The sequence below is a fragment of the Schistocerca americana genome, chromosome 3 (assembly GCF_021461395.2).
Source record: "Schistocerca americana isolate TAMUIC-IGC-003095 chromosome 3, iqSchAmer2.1, whole genome shotgun sequence".
Taxonomy (NCBI): domain Eukaryota; kingdom Metazoa; phylum Arthropoda; class Insecta; order Orthoptera; family Acrididae; genus Schistocerca; species Schistocerca americana.
In genome coordinates, this window is record NC_060121.1 from 201,721,695 (window position 1) to 201,747,167 (window position 25,473).

The 25,473-nt window shown below is 41.2% G+C and overlaps 1 protein-coding gene across 1 annotated transcript; it reads right to left on the reverse strand.

Moving 5' to 3' along the window:
* Positions 1-24,824, reverse strand: LOC124605973 (trypsin epsilon-like). Its single transcript, XM_047137938.1, has 4 exons — positions 24,789-24,824; positions 24,668-24,689; positions 16,223-16,455; positions 1-372 (listed from the first exon to the last, which is right to left on the reverse strand). The coding sequence occupies exons 1-4, from the start codon at positions 24,822-24,824 to the stop codon at positions 1-3; spliced, it is 663 nt and encodes a 220-aa protein (XP_046993894.1).
* Positions 24,825-25,473: the final 649 nt, after the last annotated feature.

Sequence of the window (25,473 nt, forward strand, 5' to 3'; positions counted from 1 at the left end):
TCATAAGGGTTCAAGTGCTGTCGCTTCTGTGATCCTGTTATAGAAATATGAAACATTGACGTACAGACTATTTTGGCTGACATCATCTAAGCATCTTCCATATATCACAATACCGTACAGAATTCCATGTTTCGTCAGTGCTCCGCCGCCATCTCCTTCGCAGATATCCGTGCTTGGTGTCTTAGGTCGGGCACACAGAATGTCTGAAGTTATGTTGAATCCGAAATCCTTTTCACACTTGCTACTGGTCGATACAGTAACTGTGGTGTTCAGCAGCGACCATGAGAAACTCTCGTTGACGTTTGTGCGGCCCCATCCAGCCACAGTCGCTGAATAACCAGGTGTTATGGGAGATTCTGCCAGTGCAACAGCCTGTTAACACAAATCAGGTAGTAGATTAAGTTTCGATAATAGGGCGGCAGATTGTTCAGTAGACAAAACAGTTTCTGTGAAAACGGAAATCGCCTTGGGTACTGCTGTTGCTAATGAAAGCTTTACCAAAAGATAAGGTAGCTAATAAAATGCCCACCTATCTAGTGAATCTGGGACCGATTAATATATTAGAATAGTTGACAACAGCGCATAAATCACGTTCACAACCCTATAATAGAGCACACGCATAAGTCCAAATAGAACAAAATTACCTGATTCTGCAGAGAGGGCGGCTCTCTATACACACATGGAAAGTTCTAGTAATTTCCAATGCCCCATAAATCAGTAAATCCGTGAACCCTCCAGAATTTACAAATCACATGATAATAATGACAATAACCGGGATTGAAATCAGACTGACATATCATCAAACAAACACCAGAGCAACTGTTTTTTTACGGTGCTCCATCCTTCCACATTCATAGTCCAGCGCTCGTTGAAGTGGCCTTCTTTGGCGCTTGTGCTTTCACCTCCCTTAGCGTATTCAAACAAAATGTCCCCTGAAACAAACTAAAATCTTCGTTCAATGGACCTCTTCAGGATAAATAAAGAATCCTCCTGCCAAATCAATAAGAATATTCCTGGGACACAGTGAAACTCCTCTTCGAGAAACCATAACATTTTTCCAAACACAAAAACACTTCTTGGAAAAATTAGAACCCTTCTTCGAAAAGATTGAATCTCTTCTTTGGAAAATGATTTGTTTTGCTTTGGGAAAACGAAAAATTCTTCTTCTAAATAGTCTAAGCCCCTTTTCATAAGTAAAGTAAGAACGTGTCTTTGAAATGTAACTGAAATTTCTTGTTTGAATAAGCTCTGATTGTAGCGCCCTGCGACGAAATCCTTTTGAAGAGTTACTTAAAACTGACATCAGTCCTATTATACAGGGTGATTCAAAAAGAATAACACAACTTTAGGAATTTAAAACTCTGCAACGACAAACGGCAGAGCTAAGCACTATCTGTCGGCGAATTAAGGGACCTATAAAGTTTCATTTAGTTGTACATTTCTTCGCCATTTCAGCCAATAAAGTTTTTGGTCCCTTTTTCTTCGAAGGTGCTGCTGTAACTGGACTACAGTATCTGGAGATGTTAGAGAATTGGCTGCTCCCTCAGCTCGAGCAAGAAGCACAACAATTCATATTTCAGCAGGATGGAGCGCCACCACATTGGCACTTATCTGTCCGTAACTACCTGAACGTCAACTACCCGAGGCGATGGATCGGCCGCCAGGCAGCCCGTGACAGAACACTTCATCACTGGCCTCCAAGAAGCCCTGCGATTTTTTCTTATGGGGGTATGTTAAGGATATGGTGTTTCGGCCACCTCTCCCAGCCACCATTGATGATTTGAAACGAGAAATAACAGCAGCTATCCAAACTGTTACGCCTGATATGCTACAGAGAGTGTGGAACGAGTTGGAGTATCGGGTTGATATTGCTCGTGTGTCTGGAGGGGGCCATATTGAACATCTCTGAACTTGTTTTTGAGTGAAAAAAAACCTTTTTAAATACTCTTTGTAATGATGTATAACAGAAGGTTATATTATGTTTCTTTCATTAAATACACATTTTTAAAGTTGTGGTATTCTTTTTGAATCACCCTGTATACTATGCTACGGTTGTAAGTAGTTATTCCTTCTATTCACTGTCGATTAGACCAAACAACTCGTAAATAGCACCTGTACATTTAGAATAAAGTTTGGCGTTTTGGTGAGGAGACATCCCATCAAATTCTGACCTTAGCATGGATAAAATACAGGGACTGAAAAGTTACGTACATATTTTATGCAATACAGGCTGTAATTATTATAGTGGGAGGATTTAAAATGAAGACTCTGCTTTACAAGGCAATCAGACAGGGCTGACGGACCTGACGATGATATTGAGCCGGTAGCAAAGGAAATCGGTGGTTAATCTGGAGAGCGGATTGTAGTGCAGGTAGGAAAAATAGAAACTTTGAGTTTTTCCCATGATGTTTTGGATCTCTCGGCAATGGCAAAGATATTGAAAGAAGAGTTACATGTAGTGGACAACGTATTAAAATGTTATATGATTCATATCAAGTAAAGCAAGGATGATGGGGTGTAGTCTGTTTCAGTCAGGCAATAGTGACATAATTAACAAGAAATAAGGCACTGAAAATAACTATTTTTTACTGCAGGTAGATATTTTATTGTCGAATATGTATTGCTACGTCTAGAAGCTTTTTCTGAACAAATCTGTACAGCAATATAGATATTTAGTTCAGGCCAAACGGGAGCTTTCGCAGTGTCGTGCTACAGATGACAGCTGAAAGACAGATAAGTAGTCGAGACTAATCAAGAGGTACTGTGTAGAGCTGCAGGTGAAAGACATTTTTGGGAGAGCTTTAATAAAACTTGTGTAATTTCTCAGCATATATCCAGTGGCGTTAGGACACTGTAAGTGTGGCAATGAAGTGAAGTGTGGGGGATAAAAGTTTTAAAAGAAGGCACAGGGTTCGGTACATTACAGCAACTGAAACGGTTGTGTGTTCCCAGAGTTATGCCGAAATAAAGAGGCTATCACGGGATAAATGAGCCCTGCATCAAACGAGCCCTCGAATGGAAAATCACAGCAACATGGGGGTTCAAGTTCGGTTAGTAAATTATAAACTACGGACGGTCCGAGAATAGAAGCTTCATTAGTATTTTTCGCTGCTGGGAATATTTTCCAATCCAAGTGCCGAATTCTTACGAATACTAAACGTTCTCACAGAGACTACGTTATAACAAAGGCTCTTATATCTTGTCTAATACCAAAGGTGGAACTGTTGTCCACCATCGAAGAAATATTCACTGGACGTTGGAATGCCAAATTCTTCAGACACAGGAGAATCAGCTAATTTCATTTGAAAACTTTACTTTAGTGTTTTTGTGGCACCTGTCACGAGCTGAAACCATCTAAACGATCTGTTACGTATGCTTGTGTGAAGTAAAGGATTTATAATGTTCCACACTAACTGTTAACTGTGGTGGCACCACCAGACACCACACTTGCTAGGTGGTACCCTTTAAATTGGCCGCGGTCCGTTAGTATACGTCGGACCCGCGTGTCGCCACTATCAGTGATTGCAGACCGAGCGCCGCCACACGGCAGGTCTAGTCTAGAGAGACTCCCTAGTACTCGCTCCAGTTGTACAGGCGACTTTGCTAGCGATGTTTCACTGCCTACAAACGCTCTCATTTGCAGAGACGACAGTTTAGCATATCCTTCAGCTACGTCATTTGTTACGACCTAGCAAGGCGCCATATTCAGTCACTATAACTATTCTGAACAGATAATGTTGTGAATCATGTACCGTCAAGAGCGACGTTCTTCATTAATGGATTAAAGTTAAGTATCAAACTTATTACGTCCGCTTTCTGAATTCTAATTCCTTGTCATGTTCCAGACCTCACGTCAGTATAGTCCTACCGAGCGAGGTGTCGCAGTGGTTAGCACACTGGACTCGCATTCGGGAGGACGACGATTCAATCCCGTCTCCGGCCATTCTGATTTAGGTTTTCCGTGACTTCCCTAAATCGCTTCAGGCAAATGCCGGGATAGTTCCTCTGAAAGGGCACGGCCGATTTCCTTCTCCATCCTTCCCTCACCCTAGCTTGTGCTCCGTTTCTAATGACCTCGTTGTCGATGGGACGTTAAATACTAATCTCCTCCCTCCTCCAGTATAGTCCTTCCCTCCTCACGCCAGCCTGCGTGAGCTAAAACGCGTGCATTTCGGCCTCCTCTAGTAACACGGTGTTGGCTCTTCTGCCAACACAATATTGATAGTTTGTAGTCGGGTATTTGACGCTCTTAGACCGCAGTTAACTGGGGACAACAGGTGGTGCCACGTGTATTTTCGCTAGCGGATCTGCCAGTAGCGAGTATATCGAAAACCAGACATCAAGTGGTAATTCTCTCGAATAATCGCAGGAGTGTGAAGTTTACTTAGTGGTGCAGTTACGACCACGAAGAAAACATCTGGCCTTAAATTTCGAGAAACGTTGTGAGAAGCGTGTCGATCAGAGAAAGAACAACCAGCATTCTGCTGTATGTGTGTATTGTTCAACTACTATAACATTCATATGCTTTGTACAATTCAACTATTAGTAAGATCAACCTAAACTGCCTTCTATTTGGAGCCATATTGTCAGCTATGAATTCTGTGTGCTGAGGAAAACATTGTCTGAAGACAACGTAGATTTTCTTGTAGCTTTCATCTAACTTTTTTTGTATGTGGCGAAGAGAATTATAAATATAGGATAAGTGTAAAAATATTGTTTTATTTGTGGATAAACATACATTAAATAACCCTACTTCTTAGACTGTCAGAAATCTGAGTCATTATGATTCATTCGTAGGACACCGACAATGACTGACAACGTCACCTAGAATGTACTGCCTTAAGTTTCGAATATTAGAGTTTAAGAAACTATCTTGTACAGTGAAGATTTAAAAAAAATTGCGTTATTAGTGCAGTATAACGTTAAGAGCATTTGCTTACAATTTTCTAATGCATTCTTAATCGTAAGTACATAATTAAAGAAACATTCTTTATTACAGCATGGTCACAGAGAGTCGTTGTGGAAAGTAGAGCGCAGATGTGAAGTATTTAGTTGCAAAAGCGTATATAAGTAGGAATCATGCATTAAATAACTGTGCACACATATAATGATTGGCTAAGGCTACAGTTAGGACGAATGCTGAAAATAAAAATGAAAATGCAGACGGAAATGCAATTCAGTATACTCCGACGAAGAATAAAAGTTTTGGTGAAGGATATTCTTACATTTGAAGAGATGATGTTCAGATTATGCATGCTTTACGTAATAAAATGCTCTTTCGATTAGTAGAACGAAGCGGATTGCCACAGAATTTTAGTAGATAAGACGCCACAGTGGGCACAAAATGAACTACAGGTGTCCATTCAAGGAATACCACCGAGGTTACAAGTAAAAGCTCGCGGTCTTGCCAAGGAGCAAGTGAACTGACGAGTAGCCTATACAAAATGTGGACTCACTGGACGTGCTTACGGCTGCAGAAAGGAGTGAAATAGTTACATTGTAGTGCCTGTAAATAATGACCTAAGAACCAAAACATGAGACTTTCCTTTGAAATTAGTGCAGCACATATTTTTAAGTTCAAGGAAGTAGTTTATGATGTTTGTTTCCTAATTTGTACCGTTTGCAGACGTTTAGAAAATTACGTGTAATGAGTCGAATTTTCTCAGTACGTCCATTCTTTAAATCTAGTGCCTAGAACAACATCCTGCAGTTGAGCATGGCACTGTTGAAATAAATGACATTGTAACTTCCTTTTCAGTCTATAATAAATAAACCCTCACAAGTGTTACAATTTGGAGAACTCTTCATTATTAGATAAGATCGCCAAACGAAAGAACGTTTTAGGTTTTTAAACAATTACAGTTATAAAGCAAGAAATAGTACACTTTTACACACTAAAACATAAACTGTTATTTGTTTTCCTTTCTAGGGTGGGGGGAGGAGGGTTACTTTAAGCCCAAGATAAAAAGTAGATAAGGAAACAAAAGTGTTTAACGGTTGTTGATTTGTATTAAAAACATACTTCTTAAAGACATACTGATGTGTAACTAGGGTCCAGAATCAGAAAATAACTTGCAGCATGTGATAGTTTATTAATGAGCGGTTTCATGGTGAAGACGTATGATATTACTGGTGATTGCCACCAATGATTCAATGTATCTCTTACCTTATCCGCAGCTTTCAAAGCATAACACATGCGCATGTACCCCTTTGGTAAATTTTGAGAAAGTTTAGAAAGTTGGAATGTAAACCCTGTGCAGAAATCGTCTTAGCCACATAGTGATTTTCTACTCAGTTGTATGAGCTTTTGAGATGTAGAAGTCTTTCCTCACTCAAAATCGGTCCTCTTATCGCTGGATACTGTAGGATGTATGATATATGTCACTGGCCCACCAGTTGATACAGATAGCTAACGTGATCTTAAAATACTGAACGTGATCTATTTCACTCTGGTGTTTTCTATTCTTGTAAAAATCGTAAAACTAATGTCTAACGGCTTTAATGGACGATATTAGGTACTCCCGAACTTGATTTGTAAAATAGCAAACAGGTTATACTCCCCTTCAAATTGATCTTGACTCTTTTTGAACTCAGTAATTAATTAAACAATTGGTTAATTTGGCTCTTCCTGTGTCCTAATCTTTTCACACAGTTCAGCTTATACCCCACCTGTAACTGGTACTTTATGCTATGTTACCGTGTGTTTGGGGTTAAGCGAAATTCGGACACTCAGATGCCACAGCACATTTCCTTGCGTACTAACAGTGCAACAAGATCTCTAACAAAATATCGTCCATTATATATTTTGGAAAAGAAATAACGTCATACAAAGGCAGTTTGTCTATATTGCAATCATATGCAGCTATTTATTTTCATTCAGTACTTTGTAGCTCAACAGCCCATTTAGTCCAGAGGGTACAATCCTGGGCTAACCGTGTAATTCCATTTGCTTTTGTTCTGTACTGAATAATTTCTTCCGATGATTATTTCTTTTCCGATATATTTGCATTTGTGCTGCAACCATTTCTCCTTGGCTTCTATCCACATTCTATTTAATTCAATACTAAGTCAGTTTATTGACATGCAATCTTCCTGTTTTTTCATGACCGTTTTTTTATTCTCTTCATTCGTCAACTCAATTGGTATCAGCTGTTGCCCAAGGATTCTTAGCAGTTATCTTCGTTGAACCATATTTTCCTGTCCACTTACTGTGACTGCCTTTCCTAGATATATCCATTCCTCTTCTACCGATCTGCCCACCTTAAAATTGTCACAACTGATTTCTCAGAAGAATATTCACTATTGTCACTACCATTTACCAATGAATAATGCTTTTTATTACATTCGAGCTAAGCATATTTGATTTTATGTACAAAAATTAAATATTGAGGGCGGCTGTATAATTTACCAGTTGTGTCTATGCTGCCAACATTCTGTAGAAATTTTGTAAACTCTATTTTCACACCAACTACCATATAATACCAAAATAGAATCACAGTGCTCGAAAACAAGAAATGTTTCTGCACGACACAGCCACAGGCAAATGAGCTAACTACACAGAATTTTTGAACGGGGATGAAGCTGTTTCCATTACTTCTTTATATCATTTTAACACTTCTAGTTAATAATTTCGTAATACGTGAGTAGGTAAAGACAATAGTAAAGCAGTGCACACATAGAGGTGAGACGTCAATATCTCTTGGCACCACACAGCCCTGTTCGTAAACAAAATTTCTATCTTGGTGCCACAAAAAACTTATTTGTGAAGATAAGTAAAGATGTTGAGAACAAATATATACAGGTTGCTTATTACAATATGAAACTAAAATTACAGATTATTGTTCATGAACAAAAATTCGAAATCCCAGTACACGTGGATGCCTTACACACATGAATTGAAACGATCGTAGAACTGAAATGGTACGTTGCTGGACACAGGTTCCTATTCAAAATATTGTGTACTTTCTCCCCTCTACAAGTCCTAGAAATTTGTAATGGGAATTTCCGAACACTCTGTAGGTACGAAATGAGGCTAGCTGTGATTTCAGTTACCGTTATTCAAAGTCTATTCCCATACTAGAATATTATCTTTCAGCACTGATATTTCAGTACAAAGGTTTCCAAATTCTGTTATTGCATCGTGGGACTACATGATACTACTCTCCATACATCGCTATTTTACAACAGAAGTGTAGGTAAGTAATCCAATCGTGACCCTGGTATCGCAAAATTGTGAGAACTGTCAAAGTACTACAGAAAAATTATAACCAGTTCTCCTCATTTTAGAGTTGAAATGTGGTTAATTACCCCATAGATTACCATATTACACGAAAATTGTAAAAAGTTGCATCATACATAACGCTGTTACATAAAAAATGTATCAAATTATCCCATTCATCGACTAGTTACAGCCCAATTGCAGTAGTTGTCCCAATATTCAAGGAATAATGTATCAGATTCCTCAATACACCATGACGTTACGGCAAGCTATCCTGTGTTACAGTAATATGGCAACAAACAGCCCCCCCCCCACCTCCTTGTTACGGTATAAATCTAAGAAATTACAAAAGCTGGTTATCTTTACAAAACTTCTGTATTTTCATACACTGGGTTTATAATAATTTATTAGCATTGCTTGCACTTTTTACACTGGAACATGGAAATCAAGTAGGACAAACAAGTTTTCTGTTACAAATCTTTTATCCATTTAAGGATGTACACTAACAGAAGAACAAAACTATTTACTTTTAATCATTTTACGCAAAATTCCTCATTTCGTTTTATAAAAATCGATTCGTTGCTTACAATCAGAAACCTGTGGTGCCAAGAGTTCTCGGAATTTCATTTATGCACATAGAACCTTGTTTCACTGCTACCTTCACATATCATGTTTGGTGCAATATTAAGTTGTATTCGTATATTATGAAGATAATGAACAGGTACTAACTAGAACTAGCAATGTAGGAAATTTGTGGCATAACTTTACTGAAAAACGGTAAGGTAGCGATGGATAGAACACGTTATGAGACATTAAAGAATCATCAATTTTAAATTGAACAGAAGTGTAAGGGGTCAAAAGTGCACAGGTTCAATTAAATGTGGGCAGCAGTAGTTGTTTGGAGGTGAGGAGACTTGCAGAAAATATAGTAGCATGAAATGCTTCTCCAAACCAGTCTGTGGACTAAAGACCACAACAACAAAGTTATGACAGTGTGTACTTTAGGTTTTCCAGGAACTTTGAATTAAAACCAGTCTTGGTTAGAATTTGTTCTTTAATCAACAATACATTTCGCTTTCGTGGGACTCTGAAGATTATCTTAAAAGGTCTCTGTGGATTCATCTAATTCGATATGTGCTTCAATATAACACAGAGCGACTCTAAGTTCTTTTAAAAAAATTATTTAAAAGCAAAATTTCAACATCATTTTAAGATGCCCCATGAAGATGAAACGCTTTGTTAATAAAAGAATAAGCTGCAAGCACGTCTGTTCTTAATTCTACATACCGATGTGCTGCACCAGACAGAACAATGGAATGGTAGGTGTTGAACAATAACAACCTCTTCGAAGCGACTTCTTCCCGTATTAAAATGGGATCCGTCAAATTGTTTAACTTTGGATATATTTAGCATCTACATGCCGCATTTTGGAGCACTACGGTTCTATTTTGATATTAATTAGTAGTTGATTACGGAATACTGTCTGTAAAAGCTTTACAGGAAGTAGGCACCATAGTTCCAATGTGTAAATGTTACGGAAATTCTTGAAAGCTTGTTTTGGTACGCAACAACAAGAATGTGTTGTAACGAATATATCGAATATCAATATTGCCCCATCTGTTTAACGTTTTATATGTCACAATAGCATTGTGACTCTTAACTTACACATTGCACGTGTTTTGGTAACTTCTTTCCCCCTAAGACTGTACCTGATCTGGTTTTGTACTTTTCGTATTTTTATTTACACCTTAGAACACCTCAGTTGCTTTCTTCCAGGAACTGAAAATAGTTCAAACTGCACAGTTATTGGTGTGTTTCCCGTAATACACTCCTGGAAATGGAAAAAAGAACACATTGACACCGGTGTGTCAGACCCACCATACTTGCTCTGGACACTGCGAGAGGGCTGTACAAGCAAAGATCACACGCACGGCACAGCGGACACACCAGGAACCGCGGTGTTGGCCGTCGAATGGCGCTAGCTGCGCAGCATTTGTGCACCGCCGCCGTCAGTGTCAGCCAGTTTGCCGTGGCATACGGAGCTCCATCGCAGTCTTTAACACTGGTAGCATGCCGCGACAGCGTGGACGTGAACCGTATGTCCAGTTGACGGACTTTGAGCGAGGGCGTATAGTGGGCATGCGGGAGGCCGGGTGGGCGTACCGCCGAATTGCTCAACACGTGGGGCGTGAGGTCTCCACAGTACATCGATGTTGTCGCCAGTGGTCGGCGGAAGGTGCACGTGCCCGTCGACCTGGGACCGGACCGCAGCGACGCACGGATGCACGCCAAGACCGTAGGATCCTACGCAGTGCCGTAGGGGACCGCACCGCCACTTCCCAGCAAATTAGGGACTCTGTTGCTCCTGGGGTATCGGCGAGGACCATTCGCAACCGTCTCCATGAAGCTGGGCTACGGTCCCGCACACCGTTAGGCCGTCTTCCGATTACGCCCCAACATCGTGCAGCCCGCCTCCAGTGGTGTCGCGACAGGCGTGAATGGAGGGACGAATGGAGACGTGTCGTCTTCAGCGATGAGAGTCGCTTCTGCCTTGGTGCCAATGATGGTCGTATGCGTGTTTGGCGCCGTGCAGGTGAGCGCCACAATCAGGACTGCATACGACTGAGGCACACAGGGCCAACACCCGGCATCATGGTGTGGGGAGCGATCTCCTACACTGGCCGTACACCACTGGTGATCGTCGAGGGGACACTGAATAGTGCACGGTACATCCAAACCGTCATCGAACCCATCGTTCTACCATTCCTAGACCGGCAAGGGAACTTGCAGTTCCAACAGGACAATGCACGTCCGCATGTATCCCGTGCCACCCAACGTGCTCTAGAAGGTGTAAGTCAACTACCCTTGCCAGCAAGATCTCCGGGTCTGTCCCCCATTGAGCATGTTTGGGACTGGATGAAGCGTCGTCTCACGCGGTCTGCACGTCCAGCACGAACGCTGGTCCAACTGAGGCGCCAGGTGGAAATGGCATGGCAAGCCGTTCCACAGGACTACATCCAGCATCTCTACGATCGTCTCCATGGGAGAATAGCAGCCTGCATTGCTGCGAAAGGTGGATATACACTGTACTAGTGCCGACATTGTGCATGCTCTGTTGCCTGTGTCTATGTGCCTGTGGTTCTGTCAGTGTGATCATGTGATGTATCTGACCCCAGGAATGTGTCAATAAAGTTTCCCCTTCCTGGGACAATGAATTCACGGTGTTCTTATTTCAATTTCCAGGAGTGTAATTTAACCAACATTTGTTCGATGTATTTATAGGCTTGGTCAGGTTCGTTTTGGTACCTCACCTCATTTAGCCCTAGAAACTGAAAGCAGTCCAAAGTCTTAGGGTGTAATTTCTTAGCAACGTCTATTTTATACAGAAGTGGCATGGGATAACTTAATTTTGGAGAACACAGACTTAGGCATCAACTTTGGTAGATGTTTGTGTGTGTGTCTGTGTGTGTGTCTTGCTGCCTTAAAGCTAGGGTATTTTAGAAGTGAGTGTGATGAACCTTACACTTATTATGCCAGTGTTCTGATATATACTTTTTAATATTATCATAACATGGTGAAGGCGATACCTCTTTTATGACTGTTAAAGTACTAAGATGTAATCTGCTGTTTCATAATACTATTTGATAGAAATATTCAGCTGAGGTTGGCTGTTTCACAGTATTTTCCGCGAAATATTAGAATGAAAGTTTCATTTTATTGGCACATAAAATCAAGTGCGGTAATTTTTTTAAGAATTGTGTGGCTAGCCAGGCCATTATGTTGAATTTAGCTAGGAGGCACATTGGTATACAACTAAGACATATGCATCATCGGTCAAATCTTACTTTAACCTCCATCACCTTTATGGGTTAAGTGTCATCAGTCCTGTCAACAGTCAGTGTACTGATTCTGAAAACCACGAAGGTACAAATGGACCCTTTCATTACCTTTACATGTCAAACTCCTCCCCCGCCACCTCCCTCCACCACTATCCGTCTCGGTCCTTAGAATCCTAGGCTTGAATAACTTGATTACTATACTATACGTTTCAGCTCACATGATTTATGTTTACCAAGTTTGGTGGAAATTGCTCCATTCGCGCGAGAGACGTGAATGTGAATGCCCTGGAGCAACAGTGAAATACGCTCCAGTGTAACACATATTAGTTTAGTCTTCCGTTCGCATATCGAGTGTGTGAAGAGTATCTTCCAAAATGCCCATGAGTGCTACGTATTTAGTCTAAATTTGTCTTCCCGGTCTCTACCGGGGCGATACTTAACGGAGCTTTGTGTATGTTCAGAGTTCTCGAGTAATACCGGTTATTGAAACTTTGTAAGTAGGCTTTCACTGGATAGCTGCCAGTTCAGAGTTTTCAGTGTTTCCGAGCGCCGTTCTCTGGGTCTACAAAGTCAGTGACCAGATATGCTATATTTTTGTGTAGCTTTACCGTCTTCTGTTAGTCCTTGTTGATTTGAGTCCGATCTCCTGAAGCTATATTCTTGGTTAGTTATCACAAATTTTTTCTAAGTAAACCATTGTATATACTAACCGCATATTCGTAATATCTTGCCAATGAAACGCAGTTACCCAAATGTATCTGACGATATCCTTCTCATTTCAAGCAGCTTTACTTACACCAGTACCTCGTCTCCTACCTTCCAAGCTACATACTTCAATATGGTATCATCTCCCAGGTTCCGTCTGAGCCATGTCTCCGTAACGTTCTTTCTTCCAGGAGTGCTAGTTCTGAAAGGTTCGAAGGACAGCTTCTATGAAGTTTGTAAGGTTGGAGACGAGGTACTGGCGGAAGTAAAGATGTGAGGGTGGGTCGTGAGTCATGCTTGGGTAGCTCAGTCGGTAGAACACATGGCCAGAGAAAGGCAAAAGTTCAGAGTTCGAGTCTTTGTCTAACGTACAATTTTAATTTACCAGGGAGTTTGATATCAGCACCCACTCCATTGCAGAGTGAAAATTTAACTCTGGTAATATTCCCCAGGCTTTGACTAAGTCATGCCTCCGCAGTAACCTTTCTTCCAGTAGTGCTAGTTCTGCAGATTTTGCAGTAGAGCTTCTGTGGAGTTTGGAAGGTGGGAGAAGAGGTGCTGGCGGAGGGAAAGCTGTGAGGGCAGGTCATGAGCTGTTCTTGGGTAGCTCAGTCAGTTGAGCACTCCCCCGCGAAAAGTTGAAGTCCCGAATACGAGTCTGGCCCCGGTACGCAGTTTTCATGTGACTGAAAATTTCTGACAGTATAGTACATAGAGCACAGAGCGAAATCACGTATGCCAGCACTCTGTTCGGGATACGAGTGAACGGTCCCTTATTCAAATACTTGTCAGTAGAACGCGGCCGCCTAACAGATGGATGCAAACCATTATCAATAATAACCACTAATAGATGCACTATAACTACAAACATGGTCTACTTCTTCTTCATCTGCACTTCAAAGTTTAGGTATGCGTGCCTGTTCCATCGGCACTTTTCACTGCCAGCACATTCAGGGCGCCACTATGTCCCTTCTTCTTCTTGGCTCGTAGTGCATAGACTCACTACACACATTCTTTGTGGGGGATTTTTCCATGGTGTTCTATTTTCTTCTTTTTTTCCTGTAATATTATAAATATCCAGATGATTACTAATATCCTCATCTCTTAAATGGTATTACCTAGGAACACGTCTAACTTTCCTGAGAGAGATCTGTGCCTCATTTCCATTTATCGAGACAGCTTTAACCACGGTTCAAAAATTTTAATTTTGTTCCTTGTTTAATATGTTTTCTAATGTAACTGATATTTCTTAATCTTATTCTTTATACCCTTGCTCACTTTTGCCATTTTAATTTACATTCTGTCATTTCGAGAAAGCAGTTAGACCTGTGGACGTTAGAAAATTGATTGCCAAGTTGAGAAATCGTAACACTTCCCACATATTCTTGTTTGACTACCTGGAGGACTTACAGCAGCCGACAGAGCCAGAACCATTTGCGCCCTACATCGAGATAATGCCACTGAACACAGCACGACATGAAAATGAATTTCTCTTTTTAAGTAAGATAATTTTGACATTAGTGACCCTTTACGTTCAGGTAGACCTTTGAGGTTTTACGATGACCATTTAAACTCATAAACCGACTCTGATCAACGTCTGTGAACTCTAGAACTCACAAATATGATGAACTGTGGTCATTCCCTTCGTACGATATTTGCACGCTACGAGCAAGGTTCAAAAGCTGGGTACGTGAGTACAGTATGCATTAAACCAAAATTACAAAAATAAGTGGATGGGCACATGTGCATCTACGGTTGCTGGTTATCAGTTGGCTCGTGACCAAAAGCCGTTATTCGTGACCCCTATCGTTAATGATTACGAGGAATCGTGTCCTTACGCTAATGTAAGGAACAGAAAGGAATCGTTAAGCTCGAACAGAACACCAAATTCCCGTACAAATATTTAAGCGCATCCACAAAAGACAACGCTATGCATCTGGTGGAACAGTGTGGTATACGATGAATCGCTTCCCCTAGGTGTCATTTATGGCAATAACGAGACTTCTTGCGGAAGCAGTCCAAGAAGAACGACCAGGAAGCCTGCGTGAACTGATACTGTTCCACGATAACGCCCGCCCGCTTTCTGCTGCACTGGTAAAAAAAAAACTACAGAGGAGTTAGATTATGAAGTTATTCCGCACCCACATCACTCAGTTGATGTTACGTCCTTAGACTTTCACCTTTTCCGCTATCCATCGAACAGCCTTCAAGGAAACTTCCTTGCAGATTAAAATCGTGTGCCGGACCGAGACTCGAACTCCGGACTTTTGCCTTTCGCGGGCAAGTGCTCTACCAACTGAGGTACCCAAGCACGACTCATACTCCGTCCTCACAACTTTACTTCTGCCAGTATCTCGTCTCCTACCTTCCAAATTATACAGAAGCTCTCCTGCACACCTTGTAAAGCTGTGAGGACGGGGCGCGAGTTGTGGTTGCGTAGCTCAGTTGGTAGAGCACTTGGCCGTGAAAGGCAAAGGTCCTGAGTTCGAGTCTCGGTCCGGCACACAGTTTTAATCTGCCAGGAAGTTTCGTAATAGCGCACACCCCGCTACAGAGTGAAATTCGGGAAACATCCCCGAGGCTGTGGCTAAGCCATGTCTCCGCAATATCCTTTCTTTCAGGAGTGCTAGTTCTGCAAAGTTCACAGGAGAGCTTCTGTATAGTTTGGAAGGTAGGAGAATAGGTACTGGCAGAAGTAAAGCTGTGAGGACGGGGCGTGAGTCGTGCTTGGGTAGCTCAGTTGGTAGAGCACTTGCCCGTGTAAGGCAAAGGTCCCGAGTTTGAATCTCGGTCCGGCACACAAGTTTAGTCTGCCAGGAAGTTTTATAATAGCGCACACACCGCTACAGAGTGGAAATCTCATTCTAAAACCCTTCAAGGAATTTCCTTTCGAGTTGAAAATGCACTCCGAACATAGCTCGACAGATTCTTAGGCTTGAAGTTATCCGCACCCACATCATTCACTTGATGTCACGTCCTCAGACTTTCACCTTTCAAGCTATCTATCGAACAACCTTCAAGGAACTTCCTTTCCAATTGGAAATGTGCTCTGAACATAGTTCGACAAGTTCTTAGCTTCAAAACCGCGTGGTTTCTACAGTCGTGGAATAGAAAAGTTACCCAAGCATTGGCAGGTTGTAGCAAATAGGAAGGAGAAAGCATTTCTAATGGCTATAGTCTCTGTTATATGTATCTCTTGTGTTCGTCATTTTTATGGACAAACGTCACAAACATATGCACCAACCCAATACAGTGATAGACCAACACCATTACTGTTACTGCAGGTTCACAATTACTACAGGTAGTCATGCAGTTTTATACTGGAGTTTCACATACGCATCTGATCACGAGAAATAAGAATATTCTTGTGCTTGTTCTGCAGAGCATTGACGTTATTTGAATTCATCCTGTTGATATAGGAATAAATAAGTGGTGAAACAAGGAACGTTAGAGACCCTACCTGGACTTCGGTTCCGAAAGGGAAGTCTCTCGGCACGCGTAAGAGCGCGATGTCGTTCCTCCATAGCTTGGCTTCCGGGTGTGCCTTAATGAAGTCAACGCCGATCACCCAGCCCGCCAGTTCATGAGACACGGTACCAGCCCGCAGCGATAGGTCTGCCGGACCACTGGAGCCTGCGACGCAGTGGGCTGCCGTCAGCGCTCCATCGGTCTCCGATGATGGACGCTCCACACCTGTGAACACCCCATACCTGTAAGCTCAGCATCCAACGGAAACTTTCGATGTCTTCTACCTCATCTCCACCCAGTATACGAGATGATATCGGCCATTCTAAGGTGTAGGTGAGTGCCGCACTTCTAAGCATAATGAAACAGCGAGCGTGCCTTCGTAGCGCTTCTCAACGTAGGTTCGAGGCCTAGAGATAGCACTCGTATTGAAGGTTAATTAAGGTAATCTATTTTTATGAAACATCACAGTGCGATAGCTGGTTGGAACAGTATAATTTACGACGTCTTTCTGCTGAGAAGGTACCCAGTAAAACTCCGTTAGCAATAAAAGTGTTATTGCGTCAGATATTGGCAGTACAAATTTCTATTAGTTTCTTCCATCATTGGTAAAGTGAACATGAGAATAGACTACGGACTGACTCTTGCTAGACACGAAAATTACTTAAGATCAGATAATCCCCTCTGACATTTGACCTGTATTATAGCAAAATTGGTTTGCAATGTATTCAGCTCCCATAATAAGGCGTTCTGCGATATTAAAGCGGCGCTAAGTATGCCAAACTATGTACTATTAACATTTGTAACAATACTTGTGATCGCTGGAGAAAGTGAAAAATTGTTTCCAATAAAAATATCTCACCCTGAAACCAAATACGTCGAAATGAACTTTCCTTGCCTGGCCGGGAACCGCACTTGGAACCTTTCGTGTGGAATTTCTCCGCCAATTCTTTTTTTCCTGCTTAATTGTTGTTATCTCTATGTATTCCAATTCCTAAACGAGGTGGTAGTTGGTGGTTAGAGACACAACGTTGTTGTCACGCTTGGTTTGCAAAAATCAGTTCATACGTATCTGCCACTGAGGAATCGTCTATGTTATTAGGGTTAATCCCCTCAGCGTCACTTAAGGCCTGGAAATGGTCACCGAAGCATCCGGATCTGGTAGCAATATAATAAATAACATAATAACGACGGCTGTAGGCGTACTATTTTAATATGTAACTCTCCAACCTCCAGTGAGAACGATGGACATAAAAAAATTAAGACAGTTTTTTCTTACGATAATTAAATAATGGTGATGTGCCAGAAACATAATGTCTTTTCGTTGAAGGAAAAATTATGTTCGACTATCTATAAACTTAGCTTCTCTGAAGTAAACTGTAGTATATTATATATAATTTGCTCTTCTGCCGTTGTAATTATAGTCTCTTGCACTTAATGTTTTCTGCTCTGCTGAACTGAAATTCCTTCTTTTTTCGGTAAAATTGTCACATCCTGTAGATATATCTTCTCGGCGTGATACTTAATGCAGCCTTCTTCATTGGGGTCTGGTGTTTGTAATTACTAATAATAGAGATGTCCTTCTGTGGCTAAGTTCAGAATAATCATATAAATAAAAGGCGCCTACGTCACTGGCTAATTAACACTGTGTTCTTAATCGAAGTTGTTTTTGGGACTTATTTCTCATTGATCTTCTGCACATGTATTTGGGGAGGAAATGCTACAACTGGTCCGTGGGTTTTCGAGGTGAGAAAGAGTAATTGCTTGGAAGTTTTGCCGCCATTTTTTGTCCTTGATGTGATTTCCTCATACAACATATATTTGTATTCTTCTGAAGATATTGTTACGTTATTTACCACGCTGAAGACATCAGTTCTCAATTAGCCAGGTAGAGCTGCTGGTTTTGGATTTGCGAAACAGATTCTAGTCCGATTTGCAGAAATTGGTATATATTAACGGTATATTCCGCAATTCTGTTTATTACTACCAGTTCCATTTGGTGCCAATTTTCTTATTTCTGTTTGGTCCCGTGAGTGAATATTTGCTCCAAATTGTATGTAGTTTGGCGGCATGTACAGTTTGTCACGGATGTCAACTTCATTATGTGTACAGAGGAATTTAAGACTTAGGCTGCCAGTGGAAATTGATTCATTTCAGTACAACAAGTTGAAAATTACTGTACGAAGATCCTGCATACTATACAGACACCCAGACCACTACGCCATCCGTACACACTACGCCATCACATTCACACGGATTACCCTAGAACGCCTGCAGTCAGACTCAAATTCTCAACTTATACCACACACTTCTGATGTATTGTCCATGTTCTCTAGCCTAATATCTCATGTTGTTGTTAATGATAATATTGATGTAATCTGCACATGTATGACATACTGATTTCTTATTTTGGGTTTGTAGACCATATAGTTTTTCAGCAGTTGTTCGAGTGCGATTGCATAAAGTGTTAACGAACTAGGGAGAAAGGGGGGGGCGTAACTAGCACACTGAACTTGCATTCGGGAGGCCCGCTTCTTGCCATTCTGATTTAGGTTTTCCGTGATTTTTCTATATTGCCGGGATGGTTCCTTCGAAATGGCACGGTCGACTTCCTTCAGCATCCTTCTCTAATCCGATCGGACCGATGACCTCACTGTATGGTCCCCTTCTTTACAAATCTAACAACCAATCACGGAATGAGGATAACCCTGTACTGCGGCCCTTTTGTCAGGTTTTAATCGAGTAGTTTTACAGTTTATTTTGCTAATTTAGTGGGTCCGGAAACGCACTATAGTATTTTATCAACGACCCTACCCTGCAATCACTGATATCCTGATTAACTATTTTACATGCTTCGTCGAAGTTGATAAAAGCTAACAGACTTATTTTTGCTAGCCCATGGCCGGGCGGAGCGTCCCAGTGGTTCTAGGCGCTACAGTCCGGAACCACGCGACCGCTGCGGTCGCAGGTTCGAATCCTGCTTTGGGCATAGATGTTTGTGGTGTCCTTAGGTTAGTTAGGTTTAAGTACTTCTAAGTTCTAGGGTACTGCTGACTTCATAAGGAAAGTCCCATAGTGCTCAGAGCCATTTGAACCATTTTTTGAGCCGCGCGGGATTAGCCGGGCGGTCTCAAGAGCTGCAGTCATAGACTGTGCGGCTGGCCCCGACGGAGGTTACTGTCCTCCCTCGGGCCCGGGTGTGTGTGTTTGTCTTTAGGATAGTTTAGGTTAAGTAGTGTGTAAGCTTAGGGACTGATGACCTTAGCAGTTAAGTTCCACAAGATTTCACACACATTTGAACATTTTTGAACCATTTTTTGAGCTAGTCCGTGTAGGTGTGCTATGCCACGATAATCTGTAAAAACATGCCATATTGAGCGTTCTTTCATCGCAATGGGTTCATAGTGACTGCGTATCTTGGAAGTCAAATCCTTTTGTCCCATAATTCAACAGTCGTCTTAGAACTATAACCTGCATATTCAGGAAAATTATCGGTCAGTAATTTTGAAATCTAGTGACAGTGGGTTCTTTCAGTAGTAACACAAGAATTCCTTCCGTAATGGATGAATGCCGACTGTCTAGAGATATTATCTCGGTGTACATCCTTATCAGTTTGGGCCGAACATTACCATAAATGTAAGCAAGATTCGACAGGTATTTCATTCACACCTGGTGTTTTCTTTTTGGTGATTCCTTAATTGAATCGTCTAATGTTGAAACCAAAATAAGCCGGCCGGAGTGGCCGTGCGGTTCTAGGCGCTACAGTCTGGAACCGAGCGACCGCTAAGGTCGCAGGTTCGAATCCTGCCTCGGGCATGGATATGTGTGATGTTCTTATGTTAGCTAAGTTTAATTCATTCTAAGTTTTGGCGACTGATGACCTCAGAAGGTAAGTCGCATAGTGCTCAGAGCCATTTGAACCATTTTTGAGCCAAAGCAAAATAAGTCATTTTCTTACCTTCTTAGGGTAAACAAAAGGCCGAATACTACCATCTCATATTACTGCTACATTATTGGAATTTTTCAGAAACGAAAGTGAATTCATTTTGCTTTTATTGAGAGAGAAATAGTTAAGTTTGAGTATATCATTTCGATATTTAATGATTTCAGAATTTTTTCAATAATTTAGTTCCAACAATTTAGGAACATATTTCTTGCATATTTAGGATTTAATTGGATGAACATTTCATAATTCATTAGTATGGTCTGACATAACAGAACAAACTGAATTATTTTTAAACCAATAATGATGAACTGTACATCAGCTATGATTTTAGTCAGTCAATAACAAATAAAGCACTTCTTCATACAATGGTTTCTTTGCAGAAGGCACATATTCAATGACTTTCTACACATATTCCATATTCATTTTGACAATAGGTACTAGGTTTGTTTGGTAGGCCATTGGAATGCCGTCCATTAAGCCTGGAATGATGGGCTCATGTCTTAAGTGGAAAATATGTCTTACTATTCCATCGACATACAGATATGGAACGCACATGATTTTGTCACTGTATGTATATTCAGGAAAGAGTCTTTGCAAACCAGTTTCCTTTCACTTCCAAGCATTATGTGGTAAAGAAACGTTACATCCCTACTATTTTCACAACGTTCAGGATCAGATTTCCAAAGATGTGCCTGCTTTACTTCCTTTGCTTATATAAGGCGCTGCAGATGAAATTCCTGTACATCTTTGTTAGGTAGATCAAGAAATCTTGCCAAAAAATTATTACGTGGATTTACGTCAATGGAATCATAACATTTCATTCTGCAGCTGAAAGGAAATTAACAACACAAGATTGGTATTGCTGGTATAAGTGATATTATTTACATCTACACAATTTCCTGTTGTTCCAAGAAAGATTGATATTTACCTGTAAGACAGTAAACCTAGTCTCCTCTGTAATTTTGATAAGGTACAAGCTGTCTTTACCTTAATTCTATCAGAATCTGCACAACTATTCTTCCATTTTGGAGCCATAGCAATACAACAAACTGCAGCGCAGTGAACATTAAGTTCATCAACAGTGTGTATTGTTGGAGGTACACAGATCCTGTGCGGTACGAGCAGTATATTTTGAAAAGAAGTAAGTCAGTGACATATTTGGTTCCAACAACAAACAGCGTAAAGTGCACTACCATTTGTAGGAGCATGACGTGTTTCATTCCAACACCACACGATAGGCTATACTCTTAAACGTACTATTCAGTGAAAAATGAAAACTGAAAATTTGGTCTTATTTGGTTTCAACAATTTGCGATTCAATTATTTTCTTACGATTACAGCTGTGTTATACCTACTTATACAGATTCGATATTTTTCTCATTCATGCTGGTTGTCATGCCTGTTAAGAGAATTTCTTGATCAAGCAGTGTCGTATTCTGTGGCAGCCAACGCTGCAACTGATTTTTCAGGCTCTGTAAAGGTTATACTAATAGTTGCTCTGTTTCTCCATTTGCAGCCCACTTTTCCTATCGTACTTGACTTCTCAGTAACATTCATGCTTTCGAACCAGTGACTTTAGCGAGGATAAATGTTCAACAAATGAATAAGTAACTTCAGTTTGCTTACCAAGTTGTACATCATTTCAATTTTGTAATCCATGCAACTGAGTTGAACTGATTAGACTCTCCCTAACGGAGTTATCTTTACATTTTTGCCAAATTATTCCCGTCAGATTTGACAAGGGCGACGTTGAAGCATCTCAGAGTATGAGGATGGTGAATAGGGGAAGACAGGCTTATTAATAACAATAACCGGACCCTGTAAGACAGGGCAGTCATAATTATGATCTTGGGCGTTATGAGTTTTGCACATGTAGATGTAGAAACGATCGCTGGAGAGCAAAGGGTTAAATTCCCACATCAAGGAAGAAATGAGAATATCAGAAAGGGAAGCGCCAATCAGGACCACCAGAATTTTGGCATAACGAGGGCAACAGTGGAAGCGATGAAAACGGTGGGTACCAGAATGACTGGCTCTGAGCACTATGCGACTTAACTTCTGAGGTCATCAGTCGCCTAGAACTTAGAACTAATTAAACCTAACTAACCTAAGGACATCACACACATCAACGCCCGTGGCAGGATTCGAACCTGCGACCGTATTGGTCGCTCTGCTCCAAACTGTAGCGCCTAGAACCGCACGGCCACTCCGGCCGGCCTCAGGAATAGAGGCTGAGCTGCATACATTACTGAAGTATGGTCAGCTGACCCAAGGATTAATATATGCGTGGAGAACTCACCCCAAGAGCATGTCAGCTGCTGTTCACAGCCAAAACTGTACCTTCAGAAGAGATAAATGAGAGAGATGAACAATTAAATATGTTAGATCTTGGAGATATGAGAGAACTATTACTGGTAAAAAATCGAGGTACTATCAAGTCAGTAGTAAATGAAGCACCTGCGAAGAATGTGAATGGAGTTGTTTCACAGTGTGTTCGTCACACAAAGCGTTCGGTGGGTCTATTGAGTGAGTCTGATGAGTCTGACTTACAGTGGGGTTATGGGGTAGGTTGTCTGGGAGTTCTACCTTTGCAACGCATGAAAGTGAAAGAGGCAGTCCTTTGAAAAAATACATGGAGGCAAGGAGACAAAAGAGCCTTGAATATAAGTGTCAGGTATTGCGATTTTTGTGTGAACGTCTTTCTTTGGGCGAAACCTGGCAACTAAAGCTACAATAGAAGAAAATTTTGTGTCAGTGCACCACGTACTTCTGATGTAGTGTTGTGATGTGGTGTGTTTGATGGATATAGGATGAAGCTGTTGTTTGATGAATGTACAGTGAAGGGAGAGAACACGTGCCATTGTCTCAAAAATCTTGTCAGATCGGAGTTGTCACTCGCCTGAAAGTTAGCTGGAAGTGAGAATAGTGCACATGCATTTCTATTGATGGAGTAACAATGGGGTGTAAGCACTTCACATGAAATGCAGAACTGGGTTCATTGTGTTGAGGATACAGATGAAAAATTAAGCACAGTTTAAATAATGTCATTACTTGCTATTTTCAGAACCTGTGCTCTACTAAACGTTTCTTTTATCAGTCTGAAGTCAATGAGCATAGATAAATCTGTGCTAAGTTTTATCGAATACCTTTGATTTATGAAAAGACCATATTTTTTGAGATCGAGAAGATGCTAGAATGAGGTGTCATTAAACCTGCTGCTAGTTCATATTAAAATCCAGTACTGGAGGAACAAAAGAGTGGTGACAGACTTGCAATGGGCTCTCGACAGACATCTACTGTTATCCTACCAGAAACTGATATTGCTAAGTCTTGCACTGCATGAGGCACAATGGAACACAGCGCTGGCAAACAACGTTGTTTGGTGATGCTTGTGTGCTCGGCCGCCACATTCGTCATGCTTGGCGTCCCAGGTCTTTAGGTATGCTGAAAGACAACATCCGACGCCAATGCCTCACCATGCGTTACAGTGCTGCTCACAACATTATTCCTCGACTACAGCTATTGTTGAGGAATGATGGTGGATATATTGACCATTTCCTGTAAAGAACATCATCTTTGTTTTGTCTTACTTTGTTGTGCTAATTATTGCTATTCTGATCAGATGAAGTGCCATCTGTCGGACATTTTTTGAACTTTTGTCGTTCTTTGGTTCTAATAAAACCCAATGTCATTCCAAGCATGTGTGTCAATTTGAACCCCTCTACCAACATTATTCCGTGATTTATTCAGTTTTCAAATTTATACTGACTTTTTGATCGCCCGGTACTTCTGTGATATCTGTAGGTTTACGGAAAAGGTTGGTTCCTTGCAGGCTAGTAAGCATGATAAAGGCGCGAGATCCATTACTCGTGTAGTAGAGTTGACGAAGATGTATTACATGGCATAGAACAAGTTCCAACAAGTACCAGACGAATCGGTAATTAATTTGGTGTGGACCGGTGTCACGTCTGAAATGTGTTTCGTGAGATGGGTCTACATCATTTCTATCTACCAAAGGTACAACCTGTGGGTCCAGTCGAGTTCTCTTGTTGTCTGTAATATGTTGACTGGTTCCTACAACGTGTAGCACGACAGACACATATCCTTGAATGTGTGTAATTTATGGACAAGGCTTGCCTCACCAATGAAGGCGTATTCAGTTCTCACAGCAGCCAAGTTTTGGCACTACAGAGTCCTCATGAAACGTATGTCCATGGTGATTAAGAGCGACTCGCCTTAAACATACTTGTGGGAATTGTCAATGACTCTCCCAGTGGCGTTTGAGTGTTACCTTAGACGTATCTAGTGATTTACAACAAGTATCGCCTGGATTCCAGGGCGATGTAACGCATGAAGTTACGCAGAAACTTTCATTGTGACACGACGCTGTTACTCTACTTTTTGCTCATGCTGTCGAGGTCACCTACACAGTACATTTTCTACAGAAAGTTCGGTTGCGTTGAAACAACGCAGTGGTCTCCACGTTCGTCTTACTTGGCACCATTGGTTCTTTTCCCTGGGGAAACCATGAAACACAGAGTGTATGAGACACAGTCGAGGACGAACAGGAATTGGTGGCTCGCATCATTTACCACATTTGCAACGACATACTCACCTCAATAGCGATGGCAAGTCTGTTGCATAACAACATACCCTTTTTTCACTTAGTTTGAACTTTTGGATATGTTGTAACATGAAACACGGACATGTGATTATTTCCATTTCAGAAAATGTGACGTATGGTACTTTATCTAAGTATGATACATGTATGTCTGTTACTTTAAGTATTTCTTGTTGTAATCGTGGTGAATGGCTCGTCCAACCATTTAATTAACGTCTACATTTAATGTCAATTATTTTTCGTCCATATGTCTGAATTCAATTACGTCCTTGTAGTGGAAAAAGCATCCTACTGCGACCACTAGTACCAACGCGTAATTTGCTTTTTTTATGCCGTCTTTCTGCCATACTGTTCGGGTCAAATTTTTCCACACTCCGTATTTTTAATGTATCTTCCGACATTTGAAATGAGCACCACAACTATGTGGTTGTATTCGGGGATAAGTCTAAACTAGATATGATGCACATGCCTGTAAAACTCCTCGTCTGTTCCAACACATGTGTGCGCTTCAGTCTCTGCCGCACTTCAACCGAGCAGACACAGTGGACGCCTTACTCCACTTACAAAGGCTCGGGAAGTAGGCGTTTCTCTACTGGTTGCCAGGTAACACGTGTATTGTGGGGAACGAGAAGGCGGATGTTACAGCCAAGGAGGCGTGTCGCGACTCTCACTTCATTCA

Coding starts and splice junctions, on each gene's coding strand:
- LOC124605973 (XM_047137938.1), bottom strand. CDS start 24,824: ATGTTGTTATGCAACAGACTTGCCATCGCTATTGAG. Junction 24,690..24,788: donor GACTTGCCATCGCTATTGAG/GTGAGTATGTCG, acceptor TGGTTTCCCCAG/GGAAAAGAACCAATGGTGCC. Junction 16,456..24,667: donor AAAAGAACCAATGGTGCCAA/GTAAGACGAACG, acceptor GGGTGTTCACAG/GTGTGGAGCGTCCATCATCG.